We start from the raw sequence: 19,445 nt of genomic DNA on the forward strand, positions 1-19,445 counted from the left end.
GATATGACCCTGCTCACACGGTGCCGACTGTTAAGCACCCACAATCAGTAATGGTATAGGGGTGTTTCTCTGCTGAATGAGAAGGGGAGGCCTCTACTTTCTTTCTAAGAACTTGATGATGAATGATGGCCAGTGCATTCAAGTTCTGAACGATCATTTGTAAAACTTTTTTGCTATTCGTGGATGCGACTTTTTCATGCACGATTCAGCTCCATGTCACAAGTCAAGAAAGATGACAAAGTGGTTTCAGGATAATTGGATTGAGGTCCTCAATTGGCCTGGCAACAGTCTAGATCTATATTTGGTAGAAAACTGGTGGGCAAAGATGAAGAAAATTATGGCAGAGAAGAAGACACCCAATCTGGACTACCTCAACACTGAACTGACAGATGTTTGGTGCAAAGAAATGTCCTTAGATTACTTTAGAGATCTAAGTGATTCCATGCCAAAATGCATCCAGTTGGTCCTGAAAAACAAGGGGAACATTATTTCATATTAATGAAAGGCATTTCATGAACAATCATTGTGATATGCTATGATTTGATTTTTTTTTTTTTTTTTTTTTATTTGTGGGGGGAGGTCCTAAGTCAATTTGCAGTAGCTGTATATGAGACTATGCATGCTGGCATGAAAAACCAGCTTATGAAAATGTTTGTGCACTCGAATATGGGGCCACAACAGTAGCAACTGCATTTTTTTTTTTTTTTTTTAAATTCTTGCTTTTGGCATTTACTTTGAGAGGAAGTCCATACCAGTCAAAGGATTAAACATTTTTGGAAGTGGCAATAGCAGTGTTAATGAACTACTTTTAATGAATCACCTCAATGAGTGGGAGCTAAGCTTTCCTTGAGGACAATTATGTATGGTTGTTTATTATAAAGCATGCATTTTTTTGTGCTTAAGTTAGCACATAAGCCATCTTATTTTTTTTTTCTCTCTCTCTCTCTCTCTCATTGAGATAGTACTCATAGAATAATTGCATATGCATTGTCCTTAACAACATCTTTTATTTCTGTGCTCCATCTTACCAGATACATAGTGGAGGTGGAGGGTCCTCGGGCACTGTTTCGGGGCTTGGGTCCTAACTTGGTTGGGGTGGCACCCTCCCGTGCCATCTACTTCTGCTCTTACTCTCAAATGAAGAAAATCATCAATGCCAACACAGCCCACCCTGATTCTCCTCTAGTACATGTTCTGTCTGCCTCATGGGCTGGTGAGTACTTTTTTTTTTTTTTTAAATGCAGGACAAGAATATATCATGTAACTTTTAATACAGTACAGAAGTAGACATGTCATGTAACACCTCACAAGAAATCAGTATCACAGGACAGTATACATATTAAGAAAAGTACCCTCGAGAGATGACGGTTTATAGCTAGTGAAGCAATTTTCAGTACTGGCAATCAGTCATTTGTTGCTGGAAAAGGCATGTGCATTATGGGGTGATTTTAACTTTGGTCTGGATTTGATGCCAGTTATAAGTAAGCACTGAAAGTCACCCATTCAAGACTTGTTGTGGCTGTGGATAAAAAAGTAAGTACCTGTACCAGATCTCAGTGAGTATTCCTGGGCTTAAGAGTAGTGAATCACACTGTAGTAAAAAGAACATGCACTGTCTTTGACATTTCATGGTTAATACAGTAATTATAAAATGGAGCAGGCAGTTGGAAGCTGTCAGAGCAAATGGTAAATTATTTGTGACCAATTGCAAATTGTAGCAGGGGAGTCTTGGGCTTTTATTACAATAGAACATGCACCAACTGTAGTCCTGTTATATTGTCCAGTGATGGGGTTGACGGTTCAGAATCTTCAAGACCCGAAAAATACCCTTGGAAAACAGACCTGAGGCATTCGTTGGCAGTCAAAGGGTTGCATGTTTGTATTATAGTGACCAGCTTGCACACGCCTGACAGTGATGGTCAGATGTATAGTACTTTGCAAATTCAAGCCAAAGAATTCTGCTTTCTCTTTCTGGAGAAGTGACATGCTCCTCCCAGTGCATACCCCACAGGGATATAGAAATAATTTTTGAACTGATATAGTAAGTAGTCTGCAACTTTACCTGGAACTAACATAACAAATACTGAGCAATCATACATAAAAAAAAAAGATTTGCTGCAAATGGCGTTTTCCATGGACTGATATCTGATGCGAGAACCAAAGTCAGCTACTACCAAACAGTTAGTGGAAGCTGTTAGAAAAAAGAAACTAAGGTAGGAATTAAGATTTGTAATGATGTGAGAAACTTAGTTTGGGCTTTGACTATTTATGTGTGATGGAATGTTACCTGCCTAAGAGGGATAATTGCATAGGTCTAGTTACCAGACTTGTAGTCACACAATTATCAAAACCTCATCGAAATTCAAGCAACCACGACGTAGTATTCAGTTCATGTGTTTGGCCCAGTTCTGTAAATTGAAAGCAAACTGACAAAAAAATTTGCTTGTGACTCAGTCCAGGATGCCAAAGCTTGGAGTATTGGTGGGGGATGGAGCGTTGTGGTGTGGATGTGATAGGAAGCGTTAGGAGAAACACACTGAGGTGGTTTGGCCATGTAGAGAGGATGGAAAGTGAGAGACTGACGAGGAGAGTGTATGTGAATGAGGTGGAGGGGGGGAGAGGGAGGGGGAGGCCAAGGATGAGATGGAGGGATGGAGTGGAGAGGTATATGAGAGAGGGGTGTGTGAGCTGGGAGCAGGGCAATGAAATGGCAGGGAACAGGGCGACATGGAGGCGATTTGTTTGTGGCCATCCCTTACGGGATTAAGGCGTCAGGCAATAGATAGATAGAATTTCCGGTCCTCCAACACGGCCTCCATTTGCCCGTGATGATGGGCATGGAAGACAGAACTTTATTTGTTCACCTGTTCCAGTGAAACTCCTGCCAGCATCGGCAGTCACAGAATAGAGCAGTGCATAATTTCTTGATCATGTCACTACGAGTACGGAGCAAAACAGATGAGTGTCAATTTCTTTGTGCTGTACTAATTTGCACAGAGTAGAACTCGTTGGTCCCTTACATCTGAGAGCCGCATCTCTCATGTTTTTCACTTTGATGATGGCTGTTGGTCATTAATTTTGTTAATTATTTTCCATTTCACAGCTGCGTTTTTTAGTCTTCCACACAGTATGTTCTCAGAGAACATGTTTTCTTTGTCAGTTACACTTGTATACACTGTACTACCGAAGGGGCAGCGCTGACTGGGTGGTTAGCATAGTAATCGTGATGAGTTGCCCCTGGTCAAGGATGCTTATCCAAGTCGTGGCAGACATTTAAAGCGGGTATTTCAGTGTTTACATTACGTTCACACCCTGTTGGTTGCACCCGATGGCATTATACAGGTTCTTGACACATACGTAGCCATTACAGCACAGACTATTTTATGCATTACTCATCCTACAGACACCCATTTCCAACTACAGCATGGCAAAGGGTTAATTCTCACAGAGACTTCCGCAGAGGAGATGGACCGGACCTACATTGGGACTGTACATACTGGATGCAGATACATTTGCTGCGGAATTGTCTAATCTCTTCACACACACACACACACACACACACACACATTCTCGTCGCCAGCGCCACTGCTTTAACGGTTTAGTTTTGGATATTGCTAGTTAATATCCTTTTGTATGTTATTTATGCAGACTAGCAATATTTGATGGATTTATGTAACAGTACGGTGTAACAAGCAAAATAATCGCTTAGGAAACTGTGTTTGTGAGCTTTCTCAACCGACTAGAATACGGACCACTGACTATACGTGAACTTGCAAACTATGAATTTCTAAGGCTCATCAATCATAAAATGTTTGAGAAGGGGGTGGGGCTGCTCAAGTCATACCTGTACGTAGACTTTGGTGGTTCACATAAATCTTCGATCCAACTAACTGCATAGTTGGATAATTAAAACAGAAGTATACACAAGAAACGAATGTAGTTGTACTGTAGTTAAAAATGTGTTACGGTACTCATTACTTTCTCACCAAATTAACGCAAGTGTATGAGTGCATGTATTGAGTGAATAAATTTGCAGATACAAAAAAAAAAAAAAAAAAATCCCCCTTATGAAGGTGGTATGACCCAGTAAGTGGTTGAGATTTCGAAATAATAACATCTTTGTCCATTTATTCCGTACATTACTTGCTGTCCCACCGTTTGTTATTGTTGCAAACCATGTTGATATCAGAACGATACACATAACATACAAGGTAACATTAAGGTGCTACGAGGATTTCTATGCCACCCAGAGTATGGCCCCAGAGCGAGGAAAGGCTTAGGCAGAAACAAGTGCTCGTGGGCCCTTCGGGTCCCTCGCACTTGCTCCTCGCAAAGGGTTCTCGCGTTTATGTGCTGTTCTAGTGTAACTTTGTCACTTGGATTTTTTGCAGCTGACCAATTGACCGTGTTATTTGCAGCTTCGGGAATAGAACCCAAGTTGTCCGAACGCAAGTCCGAAATACTTTAGTTGTACCTATGGGCAAAAAAGTCACCGGAGATCCTATGCCAGGCGCCAGGAGCTGCGTTTTTGGGTCAAAATGTGATCGCTCATCTAAATATAGTAAAAGTTTTTCAATCGTGGTGGAGACAAGTTTTTTCATATCAGCGATTTTTTTTGCGATGTCTGTGCCAATGTTGGTGCGATATGAATGTGTAGTTTCGGCTACCCAACACACACACACACACACACACACACACGGCTAGTGCTATAGTATATTAGAGACTGTATATAAAGCGCTTCACACCTCTTTCCGGACTGATAAAATTCTGTTCCTGCTTACAAGCAGACAATGCTTAGGGGGAGCGCTTTTCAACTGCGTAGAATAGCAGCAGTGGAGTAAGTGCTGAGCATGAAAATCTAAAATACCAAAGACGGAGGGATGGGGGAGGTGGGGATGGGATTAATCCCCGAGCTAGACCTCATCAGATCATATAGCCCTGCTAGGGTTATAGGAGAGCGCTACCCCTCCCAGCACGGCAGCCACCGGGCGGGGCGCGAACTCGCAACCTCTCGATTACGAGCCCGACACCCTACCACCGAGCTACCGCGCTTCCCCCAAAGGGGGGGAGGTGGGGAGAGATTTGATAACTAACCTCCCTCATATATGTGGGCGCTGATTGTGTAAGGGATAAGAGGAAAAACATGGTAGGGGGGAAATAATGGGACCATCTGTTAAGCCGAATGTATGAACTAGTGTTTATTGAGGAATGGTTGAATGATGAGAGCGGGAAAAATAGGAATGGTTGAATGATGAGAGTGGCAAAAATAGGAATGGTTGAATGATGAGAGCGGGAAAAATAGGAATGGTTGAATGATGAGAGCGGCAAAAATAGGAATGGTTGAATGATGAGAGCGGCATTGGTGGTGGTGGCAATGGTGGTGGCGTTTGCAGTGAGGGTCATAGGGTCCGTTACCGCGTGGTGAAAGGGAGTCGCTTCGTTTCTTTCTTGTCAAGCCGAGTTGCACAGTTACCCACTTACGAAGGAAAAAGTAACTTTCGGACGCCTGTATGAAAAAAAAAAAATAATAATTTATGATGTGTGTAATGAGGCACTGAATTCTCAGGAGAGTGTGATGTTAGGAAATTGATTGAAATCTTTAATGATTATGTTAGGTGCTGATGTTTAAAAAGATTTGCAATTTTCATATTTCGCAAACACGAACCTAATTCATCGATCAGCCGTCGAATAGCATTTTTTTGCGCCCGAGGTTGGTACAGTGAATGTTAATTTTAGAAATTGTAGCATGCTGTTGGTAATAAAAGAGACTAGACGCATGGTTGAGGAAGAGGCGCATTTACGTATTATACAGTTAGTTCTGTTGCGTCATGCCCTTCAAGGTTAATAGGAAACAAGCGCGGCGTCATTGTTACTTTCTAATATCCTTACTAAATAGGAGGTGTTAGAAGGTAAATTATGGAGATGAATTCGTGCGCGGGATTATTAGTTCAGCAGCAAGTATATATCTGTATAAATCATGTGCTGAAATAGAATACTTTAACATTAACGAAAGACGTTATATAATAACATGCCAAAAAGCAGTGTCTGGAACCCAAGCATTTAAAGAAAATAGCTCATATGACGTCACGAGTCATTACCCTTATAGCAATATCGTAAGGTAAGTCAAAAGTCAGACAGGAGTGTCCAGCGATGCAAAATGGTGTATAGTACTGTGATGCAGCAAGGGTTAATACGTAGCTTTTGGACAGGGCATCTATGTTTGAAGTTTTTATTTGACGTCATAAAGGTGATTTAGGTTTCCGATACAAGTTGCTAAGTAGTACTGTATATTTCTATTCACTTACTGTGGACGGCCAAGGAGAAAATTTTGATTTTCACTTGACTCAAAGACAGTGAAGGACAGACAAAGCATTGGCTCACGAATGTGTATCGTCCGTTGTCACTAAGAAACTTGAACAGTAATATTTGCTAAAATGGTTGCAGTTTACCTCGTCAAAATCTAATCTGTTCAAGCCACATATCCCGGGATACTGCCCACAAAGTTTGAATACAGTTTGCCTACCTGATATTGAGGTATTTTGGTAACAGAAACACACAGATGCAGACGATTACATTATCGCCTCACAAGGCGGGTGATAATAATAATATCAGATTCTTTATGAAACTCGAAGATTTTATTAATAACTGTATCCGCTCCTTTATGGAACTCGAAAATTTTATTTTCATCTCCGTAATTGATCTTTGAGAGGTTCCAGACTGATAGCCATCGGAGAGAGAGAGAGAGAGAGAGAGAGACTGATAGTGGTATATCTGCTTTAAGTATTTTTTCTTGTAGCCGACAGATGTAGGTATTAGATAATGGATGTCGAATTTCACATTCCTGTATTTGCATTTTTTCTTTCATTATAAATTCCAGAATGCCTTCATAAGAATGAAGACATCTGGAAATATGGAAAGAAGTAGAGAGAAAGAATATAAGTTAGCGCAATGTATTTTTTTCTTATAATGATGAATCTAGAATGCCTTGTTTTTAAAATAAGAATGAAAGCAATAGAAACAAGTGGTGCCGTGCCAGGCACAACAAACCTCGCCCGAATCAGTTATTTTATTGCTGGAAAATACTGGATCGGTATTGCCATTTAGTGTCACTAAACAGTTAAAGTCTAAGGTAATGGTGCAATTGACCTTTCATAGTCATTTAAGGTCAAAAATCATGTTACCAATTAAAAGTCCATATGGGACTTCCCATATATTGATAATAGTACGGTGAATATCTGCAGCCAGTTTTGAGTTATAGCCCCCTGAATATCCGTGACCTTGAGTTTGACCTTTCAAGGTCACTCAGGGTCAGAGGTCTTGGTGGCAGATGAAAGCCCATATGAGGGTTCCAGTATGTTGATAATAGTAAATATCTCTATCTTCAACGGGTTTCAAGTTATAACCCGTTGAAAATCCGTGACCGTGATTTGATCTTTTCAGGGTCACTCCATTACCTCCAGATTTAATCAGTTCCTTTTGGGACCAGTGCCCCATATCGTGAAAATTTCATATTATGTAATTCAGCCGTTTTTTCCATAATATTGCTAACAAACAACCAAAAACAGTACCGCACCGGACTTCATCCCGGGCCAGGTAAATACTGAAAAAAGTTAGGAACATTACTCGTTACTCAGGCATTAAATTATATTGAAGGCATTACATTATAATTATGTATACATCTTTATCGTTGGTATTTTACAGTCATAGTGCATATCCATATACACACCTCGGTTGTTAGTTTGTCCCCATATTCATCGGTCATAACCCACTGGACTGCAGGCTGGAGTTGTTCTGGCCACCGTCCTTCTTTCGGGGGACGGAAAGAATGAGGGATCTTTTTTATAGCTCAGCTGTGGTGCCGATCAAATGAAGACAACTCTTCAGCACCACATACTAAGCACAAAATAGTGGAGACTGTGTGTGTGTGTGTGTGTGTGTGTGTGTGTGTGTGTGTGTGTGTGTGTGTGTGTGTGTGTGTGTGTGTGTGTGAGCCGCGTCTTGTCCTTCAGTCCGCTGACCCATTTCATGTATTATATTTGCTGTCTTCAGATAGTAAAGTACGGTATATCGAACCCAATTCAGGAAGGTCAACCTGAAGCTGAATAAAATCGTCTGGAGGTAACTAGGATAAGGCAGAAAATACGTTCAAACTGAAGGGGTTAAAGATGAGAGGTAGGATGTTTGCTGGAAGGGATGCAGTGTATTGATCTTCCTGGGATTGTCAGCAAAGGCATCTGGAGTTACCTGCGCGTTATACTCAGGCTGCTTTAACGTGACCAAAAATTGCCATAGCCGTCTTGAAGGCTGACCCGTAACAAGAGAGTATCACTCGAGTGCGGTGTCTGTCGCGAAGTGTCGTGGAACTTGCGCAGAACAGTAGTGTTGTCTTTATTGTCACTAAGCCACGGACAATAAGCAGTAAAAGAACAAAATCGCCAAATTATAGTGTATGACCAGCCAGACAAGTTAGGATTTTTTTTGTTCACATTTTTATACCATTAACTTGGGAGTTTAGTTTTAAGAAATGTAATATTTTACGAGTAGCAGCATTGCATGATAATTATGACTGCATTTATTTGATACTGGTTACTGGTACAACAAGATTCTGATCCATCCATCCATCATCCAATCCTACGTTGCCTCATGAGGAGCATAGGAGCCCGAGGGTAGGCAAGTTGGTCCTGACATTTAAGATGAGAGTGACCAGCCTTACTCATCCCCGAGTGGCATTATGTGAGCAATAAACCCCAACCATCCCTTGGATATAAACCATCACCGACTCAGTCCGATTGGAGCGTTGTAATTACCCACTAAACCACCAGGCGCCAAAATTTGGTTATATGGTTACCACCCAGCGTAGTAAATGGTTTCCTGGTATACAGGAGACCATTAGGTATGTCACTCAGTCTAGAGTCACCCACAGGCAGAAGGAAGAGGAAAGAATGAAGGAAAGAAAGAAAGACAGAAAGGGGAGTGTAAGTCACCCGTTGTGTGCAGTTACTTCGCAATGAATATGTTAGTAAGCCAGACATCCTGTTTATCCCGGTTGTGCTAGTGTTTGTGTGTTTTTGTTGGCAGGCCCGGGTGGTTGTAAAAATAGGGAGTCAAGACAAGCCAGGGTAAAGATTTGGGTCAGCAGTGCCGGTCAACGTTCAGGTTAAATGGTTTCACATTCTCACGGGCGAGGGGTTCATTGGGAAGTGCCACTCCGTACTCCCGTCAGCTTAGCAATCTTTTTGTCACTTTTCATGTCTGTATCGTGGACTTGTATTATTGACAACTTAGGAATCTTTCTAGCACCTCTTCCATCTGTCTTTTGGGCTCGTATTGTCGTCAGCGTAGGTGCCTTTAAATACCTCCTGAAGTTATTTACGGTATATCGCACATAGTATCCTCTTCCTTATTAAATCATTCTGCCGTTGTTATTGTTTGCACGAGCTACGATACATTCTGCAGATGATTAACCAGCCTTATACATGAATACAGATGAGGAAGTGGTGTAAGAAAGTCTCATACAGAAGGCATATGAAACTACGGACTTCTGTGTCTCTTGCATGGCGCCATAACCAAGATGTTAACTGCGACGGTTGTCCCTTGGCATGCCTGCGGTTTTTCAGTGCTCAGCTGTGTGCTGTCCATCGTATGCTTATAGACTGTTCTTAGTTCGTTCAGCATGAGGACGTTGTTTATTCTTACCTTCACCAGGCTATGTTGTTCTGTTTGGGAAGACAATTTTAGAAGAGAGAGAGTCGTATGTTGGCTCCTAAATATATATAGTTGTTTGGAGGTAACCTGGTGAAAATGAAGCGTAACCATCCCAGTATTTTCGGTTCACTTCTTCCCTTTCACTTTACAATAACTTCAGGAATACTGGAGGTAAATGAGCACTTGTAGTACCGATTAAATCACTTGGACAAACTGGAATATAAATATGAACTGGGAACAGTTGAAATGACCCACGTCATTTCACGTAAAGACATCCAGCATACTAGGTAGCTTTTTTTTTTTTTTTTCTTTTTTTTTGTAGGAAGAAGGAACCAAAGGTCATGAGCCCGCAATACTGTTCCTTCCAAGAGAAAAACAAAATACAAGAGAGAGCCAAATTCAAGATCAGATCATTTCGAGATGCCTGGACACACTGCGTTTGAAAGACTGGAGATCATAGCTAGCAGGAAATACTGAGGGAGACTTCCAAAATTGACCTGTTGCATAAATGAAGGACTGGGAGTAACGGTTAACTCTTGCATTAGAGAGTTGGACACAAAAAGGATGAGAGTTTGCTGCTAGACGGGTGCTACGCGCCCGTCGTAGAGGTGTGGTTGTTTTGTAAGCCTGTCTTTTGCTCACGTTAGGGGGCGCGGTAGCACAGTGGTAGCGCGCCGGACTCGTAATCGGGGGATCGCGAGTTCGAGCCTCGCCCGGGCTGCCGTGCCGGGAGTGGTAGCTCGCTCCTGTAACCCTAGCGGGGCTATATAGTCCAATACAGGGCTTAGCTCGGGGGAACTCCATTTCTCCCATTTTTTTGCTCACGTTAGGATGAGTATACGACAGGATGTTCCTCCTCAAGTTCACCTTATTCCTAGTGAACCAGTTCAGTTTCATGACTCATATTTGTATCATTTCTGGTATGCAAATAATTTTGTTCACCTTATACAGAACCTCTTTTATTGAAAGGAGTAATGAAGACTAGTTACCTCTTACAGTTCGGTAAATCTCTCCAGTCGGTATAAAGTCTTTTGGAGAAAAGAATAAACCATAACGTATGTCATCAGATTGAATGGGTAACTCCTGTCGTAATCAAGGCAACGTTATTCAGCTGTACATTTGCGGAAAGTAATGTAGTTTGTTTTTATACGAACGAACTTGAAACGTGTACCGGTAATACTGAGAAAAATATGCTGCGCTCCGAAGATGACATCACCGAATTTTGTGAACGTTATTGCTAGCTGTCTCATTATTTGTGATTATGGAATGAACCAGTATTCATGTCTGCAGCTGAAAGTCAGGATTCTTTTTAATGTGGCGCATTACCGTTTATCTGCATTGCTGGAGAGAGAGAGAGAGAGAGAGAGAGAGAGAGAGAGAGAGAGAGAATATAGTGCAGTTAACTAAAAATATATTGTAACTACCTATCGCACAGTTGCGAGAAGGCCTGTGTGTGTGTGTGTGTGTGTGTGTGTGTGTGTGTCCCTGCCCCCGTCCGTCCATGGTCATGGACGGATGGCAGTTGAATACAAAATGTTCTTCACACTAGCCTTCTGTCCCTGTAGTGTAAGATAGTTGTGCTCTCTCTCTCTCTCTCTCTCTCTCTCTCTCTCTCTCTCTCTCTCTCTCTCTCTCTTTCTCCACAGGATGCACTTTCTGAGCACGGAATATAAACAACTTCCTCGGGCTAAGGGGGTTGTTATAGCGTCGGAACATTCAACGTGGATAGTAAACTAAGTGATTTATTTTTATTCATAGCTGCCATTTTGTAAGTTACTGCATGACGTACATGTAGTGACTCTCAGGCCTTGTTCAGGGGTTTACTGTACAAGACTAGAACTGCACGACCACCATTTATGAGGTGAAGGAGGGACGTGGAACAAATGTGGACCTGTTGCCAGAAGTTGCAAAAACAGTATCGTTGTTTATGAGGCTATGATGGTGTGTGAGTGGTGTTGACTTGGCGTGAGAGTGGGTGTGTATGTGGTGTGGTCTGGCCTCGTGCTGCTTCAACTGGTCCTGGCGGGTGGCCTAGCATTGTGTCATAGGGGGGGTTAGGTGGAGGGTGGGACAGATGCAAGATACAGGCGGCGAAACAGAAGACGGTGGTGGTAGACGTTGGGATTGTGTAGGTTAGGACAAATAAAAGGCACAGACGGTCGAACTGATAATAGTTGTAGCCGTTGGTGTGGTGTAGGTAGGATAATTAAAAGGCCCAGGTGGTGGAGCAGAAGACAGCGGTAGTAGACGTTGGTATGATGTAAGTTAGGACAAAATATACAAGGCACAGGTGGTGGAACAGTGGCTGTAGGCGTTGGTGTGGTGTTGACTTGGACAGCTACAGATAGCTACAAGGCATAGATGGTGAAGCAGAAGATACTGGTAGTCATGATATGGTTTAAGTTTGGTTGGATTGTTGCGGACCGGCGTTTACTTTTGCGTAACCACCAATCAGACTTAGTGACAGTACCGGTACGGTCAAAATTGAACAAATACCCCCGAACCCCCCGTACCCCCAGATGAAACCAGTATCAAACTAAGGGATCCACAGACCAGTCTTAACATTATGTTGTCCTCTGTACCCACCCGTTTCGCTCTTGGGGTCGTTGTTTTATGTACCTTTGAAGATTTCGTAAAACCTTTTCCTCAGCTATTGATTCTGCACATTGCACTTCTTTGTGTCGATATTAAAACAGTATAAAAAAAGATACATGACAGTATTGAAGTCAATATGCCTGATGCATTGCTGCTAGAAAGGTGCTACTAAGCCTTAGTGCCACCTTCAGTACTGTCCTTTGTTACACGTACGTCACTATTCTTACCATATGGGAGGGGGGAAACAGGAAAGAGGTAGTCATCTTTACACTGGTGACCTCTGCATACGTGTGTGAGCGTAATGTATATGAGCCTTGTCCGTATGCTTGGTCTGCCTGGGTGTGATACGGACATAGCCAGTGCAGGTGCCAATGAGATATATGTTTGACTACCGATGTATAAGGTTGCAGATATTCAGTGGCGTTATTGTAAAGATCATGTTTGATCAGAATGTACCGTGCGCCAGAAAAAGAAGTACCATAATTTAACTCATCCTGTATATCCCACAAACCCATTTCATTCTCTTGTTACTTCATAATGAAGCAGTCACACTCTTACCATGTACTGGTTAGTAATTTGGTTTTCCAGTTATTTGCAAGCCTGAAACTGGTATTTTTCGCTGTAGTATACCCTGTCAAAGGAACTGAGCTATGGAATGATATAAAAACACCCTTTGACCCATTCAGTCAAAGCTGGAAGTAATCGCATGTTGACTGGGAGAATATAATAGTGCTGTGTAATTGAATGAATTATTTGAAAATTTTAGTGTGACCAAAATGTGATTGGAGTCTTCTGTGATTATTCAAGGCTTCAGAATCACGGTAATGCTGAGAACGTTGACATTGTGCAGGAGTTTTTATGTTACCATATAGGTGTTCGCCATAGTGTAAGCATATTGTATATTCATACCGGTTTTGTGTAGGTTTCGGGATGAAAATCCCCATCATGTCTCCTGTTTGTAGATCGATGTTGACAATTTGCATTATGCCTGTTTTGTGATTTGTTAGAACCTTGCTTAAACGCACCGTTTGCCAAAACTGGTTTGCCGTTAGTGTTCCCAGCCACACCAATGAGTATATACGTAAAGAAACGTATGATGTCGCCTTCCGCTTGTATTTATTACTGTAACCTCATTTCCTCCTCCTCCTCCTCCTCCTGCTCCTGCTGCTGCTGCTGCTCCTCCTCCTCCCGCCTTCACCTTGTATCAAAATCCTCTTCCGTCATTTTTATTTCTCCTCGCGCTTTCCACCTCGTCCTTGCCATTTCTTGTTTCACTTCTTATTTTCCTTCTTATTTCCCTTTTTTTCCCTCCTCCTCCACTTACTGTTCTACGCTTATATTTTTCTCATCTCGTGCCTCATCTTTTTTTTTTTTTTTTTTTCCGTATCACTTTATCCGCGTTTTACCGATTTTTTTTTTTTTTTTTTTTTTTTCAGACCAGTCTGGAGTGGTCTAAGTTTTCTAGACCTAGATACTCGTGAGAACAGCCATGAGACTAGTAATATACCGTACTGAATGCTGCTCCTGTTGAATGTAGGATCATGTAGGTGGTGTCATGAAATCAACAGTACGGTAGTATAAACAGAAAGACTTGACAGATAAATTTAACCGTTAAATGTCACTGTTCTTAGCGAATACAGTGGGTGCTTTTACGCGTACGTCGTATAACCTGGCATTCTGTTCACCAAATCAGTCAGGATAATGGTGTTTTCATTACGCCGTAGTGAGAAGAAGAAGAAGAAAAGTGCAACTTATCATGTTTGTGGAAACAACTGTAAGTACCCCAGACAAAAGGTATAGTACTTATTCTTCATATATTACTGTACTGTGAAATACATGTTAGTGCTGTTACTATAATATAATCCATAGAGAGTCACAAGCTTCACTCTTCTCCTGACGTGTCTCATTAATTCAGGTACGAATGAATGACTTTCAGTTTAAAAGTTAAGTAAATTTCCGATAGTTTCTGCATTATATCACTCCAGCATCGGTGCTTGTAGTCAGGTGTTTGAAATATGATTTTTTAGAATATTCATGTAATGATTTTGTTGCCCATCTTGAGGTATCTGCTGTTTAACCAGTACCTCTGCACTGAGAGACAAGCCGAATAGTTTCTTGTAACATAGGAATCCATTTACATCACTGGGTGGTGAGCCTACCGTGGGGCACTTTCATCTAGGTGAAGATACAGCCGCAGCATCCATTCAGGAACCTAACCCCGTAATTCCCCACACCTTGTTGTGATGAGACGCTGCCAACCATAAGGGAACATCGGTTCACTGCGCGGGACAGCTATGCAGGAGCGATTGCTTGCCTACACTTGATGAGTCTTTTGGCCAGATAGCCGGGGTTGCTACTGCTTCTACCACCATCCAGCCTTGGGACACTCATAGTTGTCGTGGTTACAAATTGTTCATTGTGCGCGGGAGTCAAGAGCGATCCTAAAGCCCCTGTCACACACAAGTGAATCAAGGTCTGACCGCAGCGCAACTCAAGGTTGTGTCTTAGTTGGCTCCCATGCCTCCCGACTGGCCCTGAATCTGCTCTGCTCACAGTTGCCTTACGACCAGTTGTGATGTCCTCAAGAACGTGACAAGATCACGAGGCGACGGAGCTTTGAGTCTTCAGATTTGAAATTTAACATTTTTTGCAGCCACGACCTTGACACGACCGCCCGCGAACGCAAGACGACTGCGTGATGCATTTGAGGAATGCACCCCGACCCCCCACGACCGACCCATGGGGCGGGGCATCACACCTAGACCACCAATGACACCCAGCGCATCACCATGGACCTCTTCTGTGTCTAGTCAGTCGATGAGGGACACGTAGTCGTAACTTTTTTTCGTCGACAACATCATGACACACAACGACCGCATCACGACGCATCCAATTGAGCTAAGACTGCTTCATGACCGACGTATGACACTCCCGACTGCGATGCAACTGTGACGCGACTTTGGAAAGTTGTGAGGCGACCGCGATTTTTTAACGTTCACATTAAAAAATGGTGCGGCCTGACGAGTCGTCCCAGTGGCTCACGAGCGCCCTAAAGAGTCCGGATTTTGGTGGCGAATCAAGGGACGATCGATAAAAAAATGCGTTACGACCTTGAGTCGCGCCGCGGTCGGCCTTTGAATCCCGTATGTTTGACAGGGGCAGTTCTGTTTCTGGGACAGGACAGCTTTAGTCTAGTCATATTAGGCCTGGGTAGCGTTCTAAAAGGCTGTGTTGTCACCTTGACTATGACCTAAAACGTTCTCATTTTCGTAATGAATGCTGAGCTGTAACATGCTGACTTTTGTTACCATATAGATGCATCAAGTTTAGGTAAATTGGAGGAATTGCTGTGGCTGTACTCTCCGTTTTACCTTGAACTAAGTTTTTGTTGTGTCTTTCGTGAATGCTGAGCTATAACAAGGTTACTTTCGTTACCATAAATCCTTCATCATATGATAATGAGAGGGTAACTTGTAGGCCAGGTGGCTCATACTAGCTAGCTCCCATCTAAAGCACATTTTGTGTGTGTGTGTGTGTGTGTGTGTGTGTGTGTGTGTGTGTGTGTGTGTCAGTGCCGTGTGTGTGTGTGTGTGTAAGTGCCGTGCGCAGGATTTTAGAGATGGGGTTTTTGAAAAAACAAACACCTTTTCATAACGTAGTTTATTCACTTTATTTCATTCATTCATTCATTTATCATAATCCTGTGTTGCTCCATGAGGAACGTAGGCGCCCGGGGCTAGGCAAGTTGGTCCTGACATTTAAAATGAGTCACCAGCCTGACTCATCCCTGAGTGGCATTACCAGGGCAATAAACCTCAACCTTCCCTTGGTTGTAAACCTGCACATGCTCAGTCTGATTAGAGCGCCTTAATTACCCACTAAACTAAGTAACGAAATAAGGTAAACTTAGATACTGTAACTGGCTGATGTACTGGAAGGGTACAAACTCAGGGTAGTTATATACCGGTACTGAACGCTACAGAACCTTGGAAGTGAAGCAAAGAATTCAGTCATTTACTTGATATCTTTCATTAAAGATCACAGAAAAACAAGAGATAACACATCTTCACTCCCTGATTTCTGACCCTAAAGTATCGTTTGTATTACCCTTAGGAAACATTCTAGAAATTTTCACTACGTTCTGCAAACTTCCATTTTTTTTGGTACCGGTAGCCGTCCATGACCTTACATTTATTCTCTTCGGTAAAAACACATTCTAGGACCTTCGTGAAACTTCTTAATTCGTTTTCTTATATTTTGTAGAACTGTTAAACTTAATTTTCTATCGTAACAACAGGATTTTGTTAATTTATTGAGTTGAGGTTTTAGTATTATTTTCAATCGAATTTTTTGTTCTTTCCTTACAGGGGGGGTTACCCCCCTCCCCCGTGTGCACGGCCCTGGTGTGTGGTGAAAGGAAATGGAGAGTGAGCTAAGTTGTTTACACCTAGCGCAGCGCGCCATTTGCGATTGGCAGAGGGACTCACTCTCCTTCCTAATCAAAACGTATGATTAGACAAGAGTAAGACTTGGATAGCAACAAAGAATCTGTAGCAACCAGTGTCGTTACTGTTAATTCAGAAATTGTTTTCTGCTGCGCCATCCTAATTCATGCCTAAGACTGAATGAAATTGTTACTGATGTTACTAGGCACATGAGATTTAGGTTGGTTCATAAGTTGTTATTACCGGGCAGTTTGTTCCGCGTGTGACTGCAACCTTGTCCTTGCAGAGAGTACGGAGCACACTGAGTACAGCGCTTCGTATTACACATTTATATCCTCTTGTATGTTCTTGGTGCAAACCATGTCGATATTATTGAGATGTATGTATCATACAAGAAAATATTAATGTGGTATGCAGTGTAAATCGCCAATAAAGAATTGCTGCAAAGTTCATCTCTAACAGCAAGAATGCGGGCTAATGTGTGCATGGTTGACTTGATTGCTTAATGAGCCCCTGTAAGTAATGAACTCTGGCAGACCGCAAGAATGGCGGCGAGTTACATGAATTGGGAACAGTATGCTTAAAAGATGGATTGCCTTTTTTTTTTTTTTTTTTATGTGTCCGACTCTGGGCATAGGCTTCACAGCCTGCTATCAAGGCCCAGCAGTCCTCCTACATACCATACACCTCTACATGTCACCACTTCGGCGCTAACACCCACCCTCCATATTGAATACATGCTAGGGCTGTCTCATGCAGGACTGGTGTATTGGTATTAGCGGGGGTATTTTTACGACATGTCGGCGGGTCTTCTGGTAGATCAGTAAAGCCTATAGGAAACCATCTGCAAACTATGAAAGCCAAGGTTATTAGAATTTTGATCATTGTATTCATTCGCTTTGTTGTGGATGCTCTACTACTTTAACTTTGCAGGGAATTGCCATCTTTCCGTCTGAATGCTGAATTGTAAAAAAAGATTAACGCTGAAATACGGTGCTAGTCATGAAGAAGTGCTGTGAAGAGGATGTCGAGCCGTAGTATTGTCTTTTTCCAGCACTGAACGTCGTGAAATAAACTGCAGAAAGGACGATTATCTTGGCCAAGTTGAGGTAGTAGTAGTAGTAAGTTACGGTAAAAGAACTATGGTGCTTGCACAGTAAATGCAAGTAGGTCATTGAGGAAGTTTAAGTGTTCTTTTGATAAGTATTTTGGAAAGAAAATGTCATGTGCTGTCCACTAGGGGAAATATACTGAAAAAAAAAATGGCGGCTTGTGGTACGTTAGTGTATGTGGTATGCTAAAATGACACTTGCTTATATTTTTATTTCACATTGCCATGAATTGATGGAGGCAGAGGAATGGAAGCACATTATAATTGTGTTTATTGGGAAGGTGTAAAACTTAATAACTTGACTTGGATCATTTTCAGGCATGTTTTTCCAAAGAGAGGTTAGTTTTAGAACAGTTAGTATCCTTTGTTGCAAAGGAACTGGTTTAATGGCTTCTTGGAAGTAATGACTAGCCGTGGATTCATTATTTTGTTTGCGGCCGGGACAAGACCTTCCATTTGCTGTGGCCGTGGGGTAATCTTGATTATTTCAAAACATTGGTGCAAGTAAGAATCTCTGGGAGCGTGAACGATAAATCAGGAACTGGCGTGTTGACATAAAGAAGCCCACCGATTGTCTTCAGTTATAAATTAATACACGTCCTGGAATCTTATGTACTTTTTTATGTATTAGTTGTATCTTAAATTTTCGTTAAGGGCACATTAACTCTATAGTATGTGTGTGCTTACTGATGACCGTTTGCGTGTGTGTGTGTGTGTGTGTGTGTGTGTGTGTGTGTGTGTGTGTGAGTGTGATGGGGGGGGGGTGGAGCGGGTGGCCGTGGAGGGGAAGGGGTGCAGGGAAGTGGAGAGTGAGCCAAGAAGTTGTTTACACCTCGCGCACCGTTGCGGCTGGCAGAGGAACTTATTCCTTGGCTAGAGATTCAGCCGGAAAATCCACAGCCAACTTCTTGATTATAGAGAATGGAGAGAAGAGGCATAGGAGGGTCGAAAATATCAGGAAGGTTAATAAGCTACAGCTGTCATATGGGGACGAAGTAAACAATATAAATTAATTGTGGTATAAGAATTGGTTAAAAGGGAAGGTGGTCAGGTGGCTAGGGAAGTGGTCTGTTGTTCGTAAAGACATGAGTTTAATCTCGGATTGGGGCATGAAAGTGTTGGATAATTTGAATTTCGATTAAAATGATAGACGATTTAAGGAACTACTGAGTCGGAGGATACACTGGGAATATAAATTACAACAGGGTACAGTGGGGAATGTGTTGCATTATACATAGAAATTGTAGCTTGTGAGATGTTGTGGAGGAGAGGAATGAGAAAGGCGGATGGGAGTGGAGTGGAAGGACGGGACATGTGGAGTGCCAAGAATGTGAGTAAGCTGGCACCGCCCCCAGGCTAGCCTACCCAGGAATACCCATGGGACCGCCTCTGTCCTTGTCGTCTGTTCTCCCATCTACCCGTCTTACCCAGGCCGCCTTCACGACAAGGACAAGTTGTCTGTGGGTTACTTTGTTGCTACCACCAGAGAGAGAGAGAGAGAGAGAGAGAGAGAGACTATGTATGTACGTATGTTCCCACATGTCTGCGTGCTATCTTATGCATAGGAGATTTGTGGGACCTCAAAGAAC

The 19,445-nt window shown here is 42.4% G+C and overlaps 1 protein-coding gene and 1 non-coding gene across 2 annotated transcripts in view; both read left to right on the forward strand.

Moving 5' to 3' along the window:
* Positions 1-19,445, forward strand: part of Rim2 (replication in mitochondria 2) — a 195,976-nt gene that overhangs the window by 46,687 nt on the left and 129,844 nt on the right. The window contains exon 3 of the mRNA XM_080279019.1: positions 1,032-1,213. Coding sequence (XP_080135145.1) covers positions 1,032-1,213 — 182 coding nt within the window. The remainder of the gene's footprint in view (positions 1-1,031; positions 1,214-19,445) is intronic.
* Positions 10,355-10,426, forward strand: TRNAT-CGU (transfer RNA threonine (anticodon CGU)). The gene has a single exon. It is a non-coding gene; the product is annotated as a tRNA-Thr (tRNA).

This window comes from Coenobita brevimanus, chromosome 76 (genome assembly GCF_032717465.1).
Source record: "Coenobita brevimanus isolate Jiangsu-jjx chromosome 76, ASM3271746v2, whole genome shotgun sequence".
Classification (NCBI taxonomy): Eukaryota; Metazoa; Arthropoda; class Malacostraca; order Decapoda; family Coenobitidae; genus Coenobita; species Coenobita brevimanus.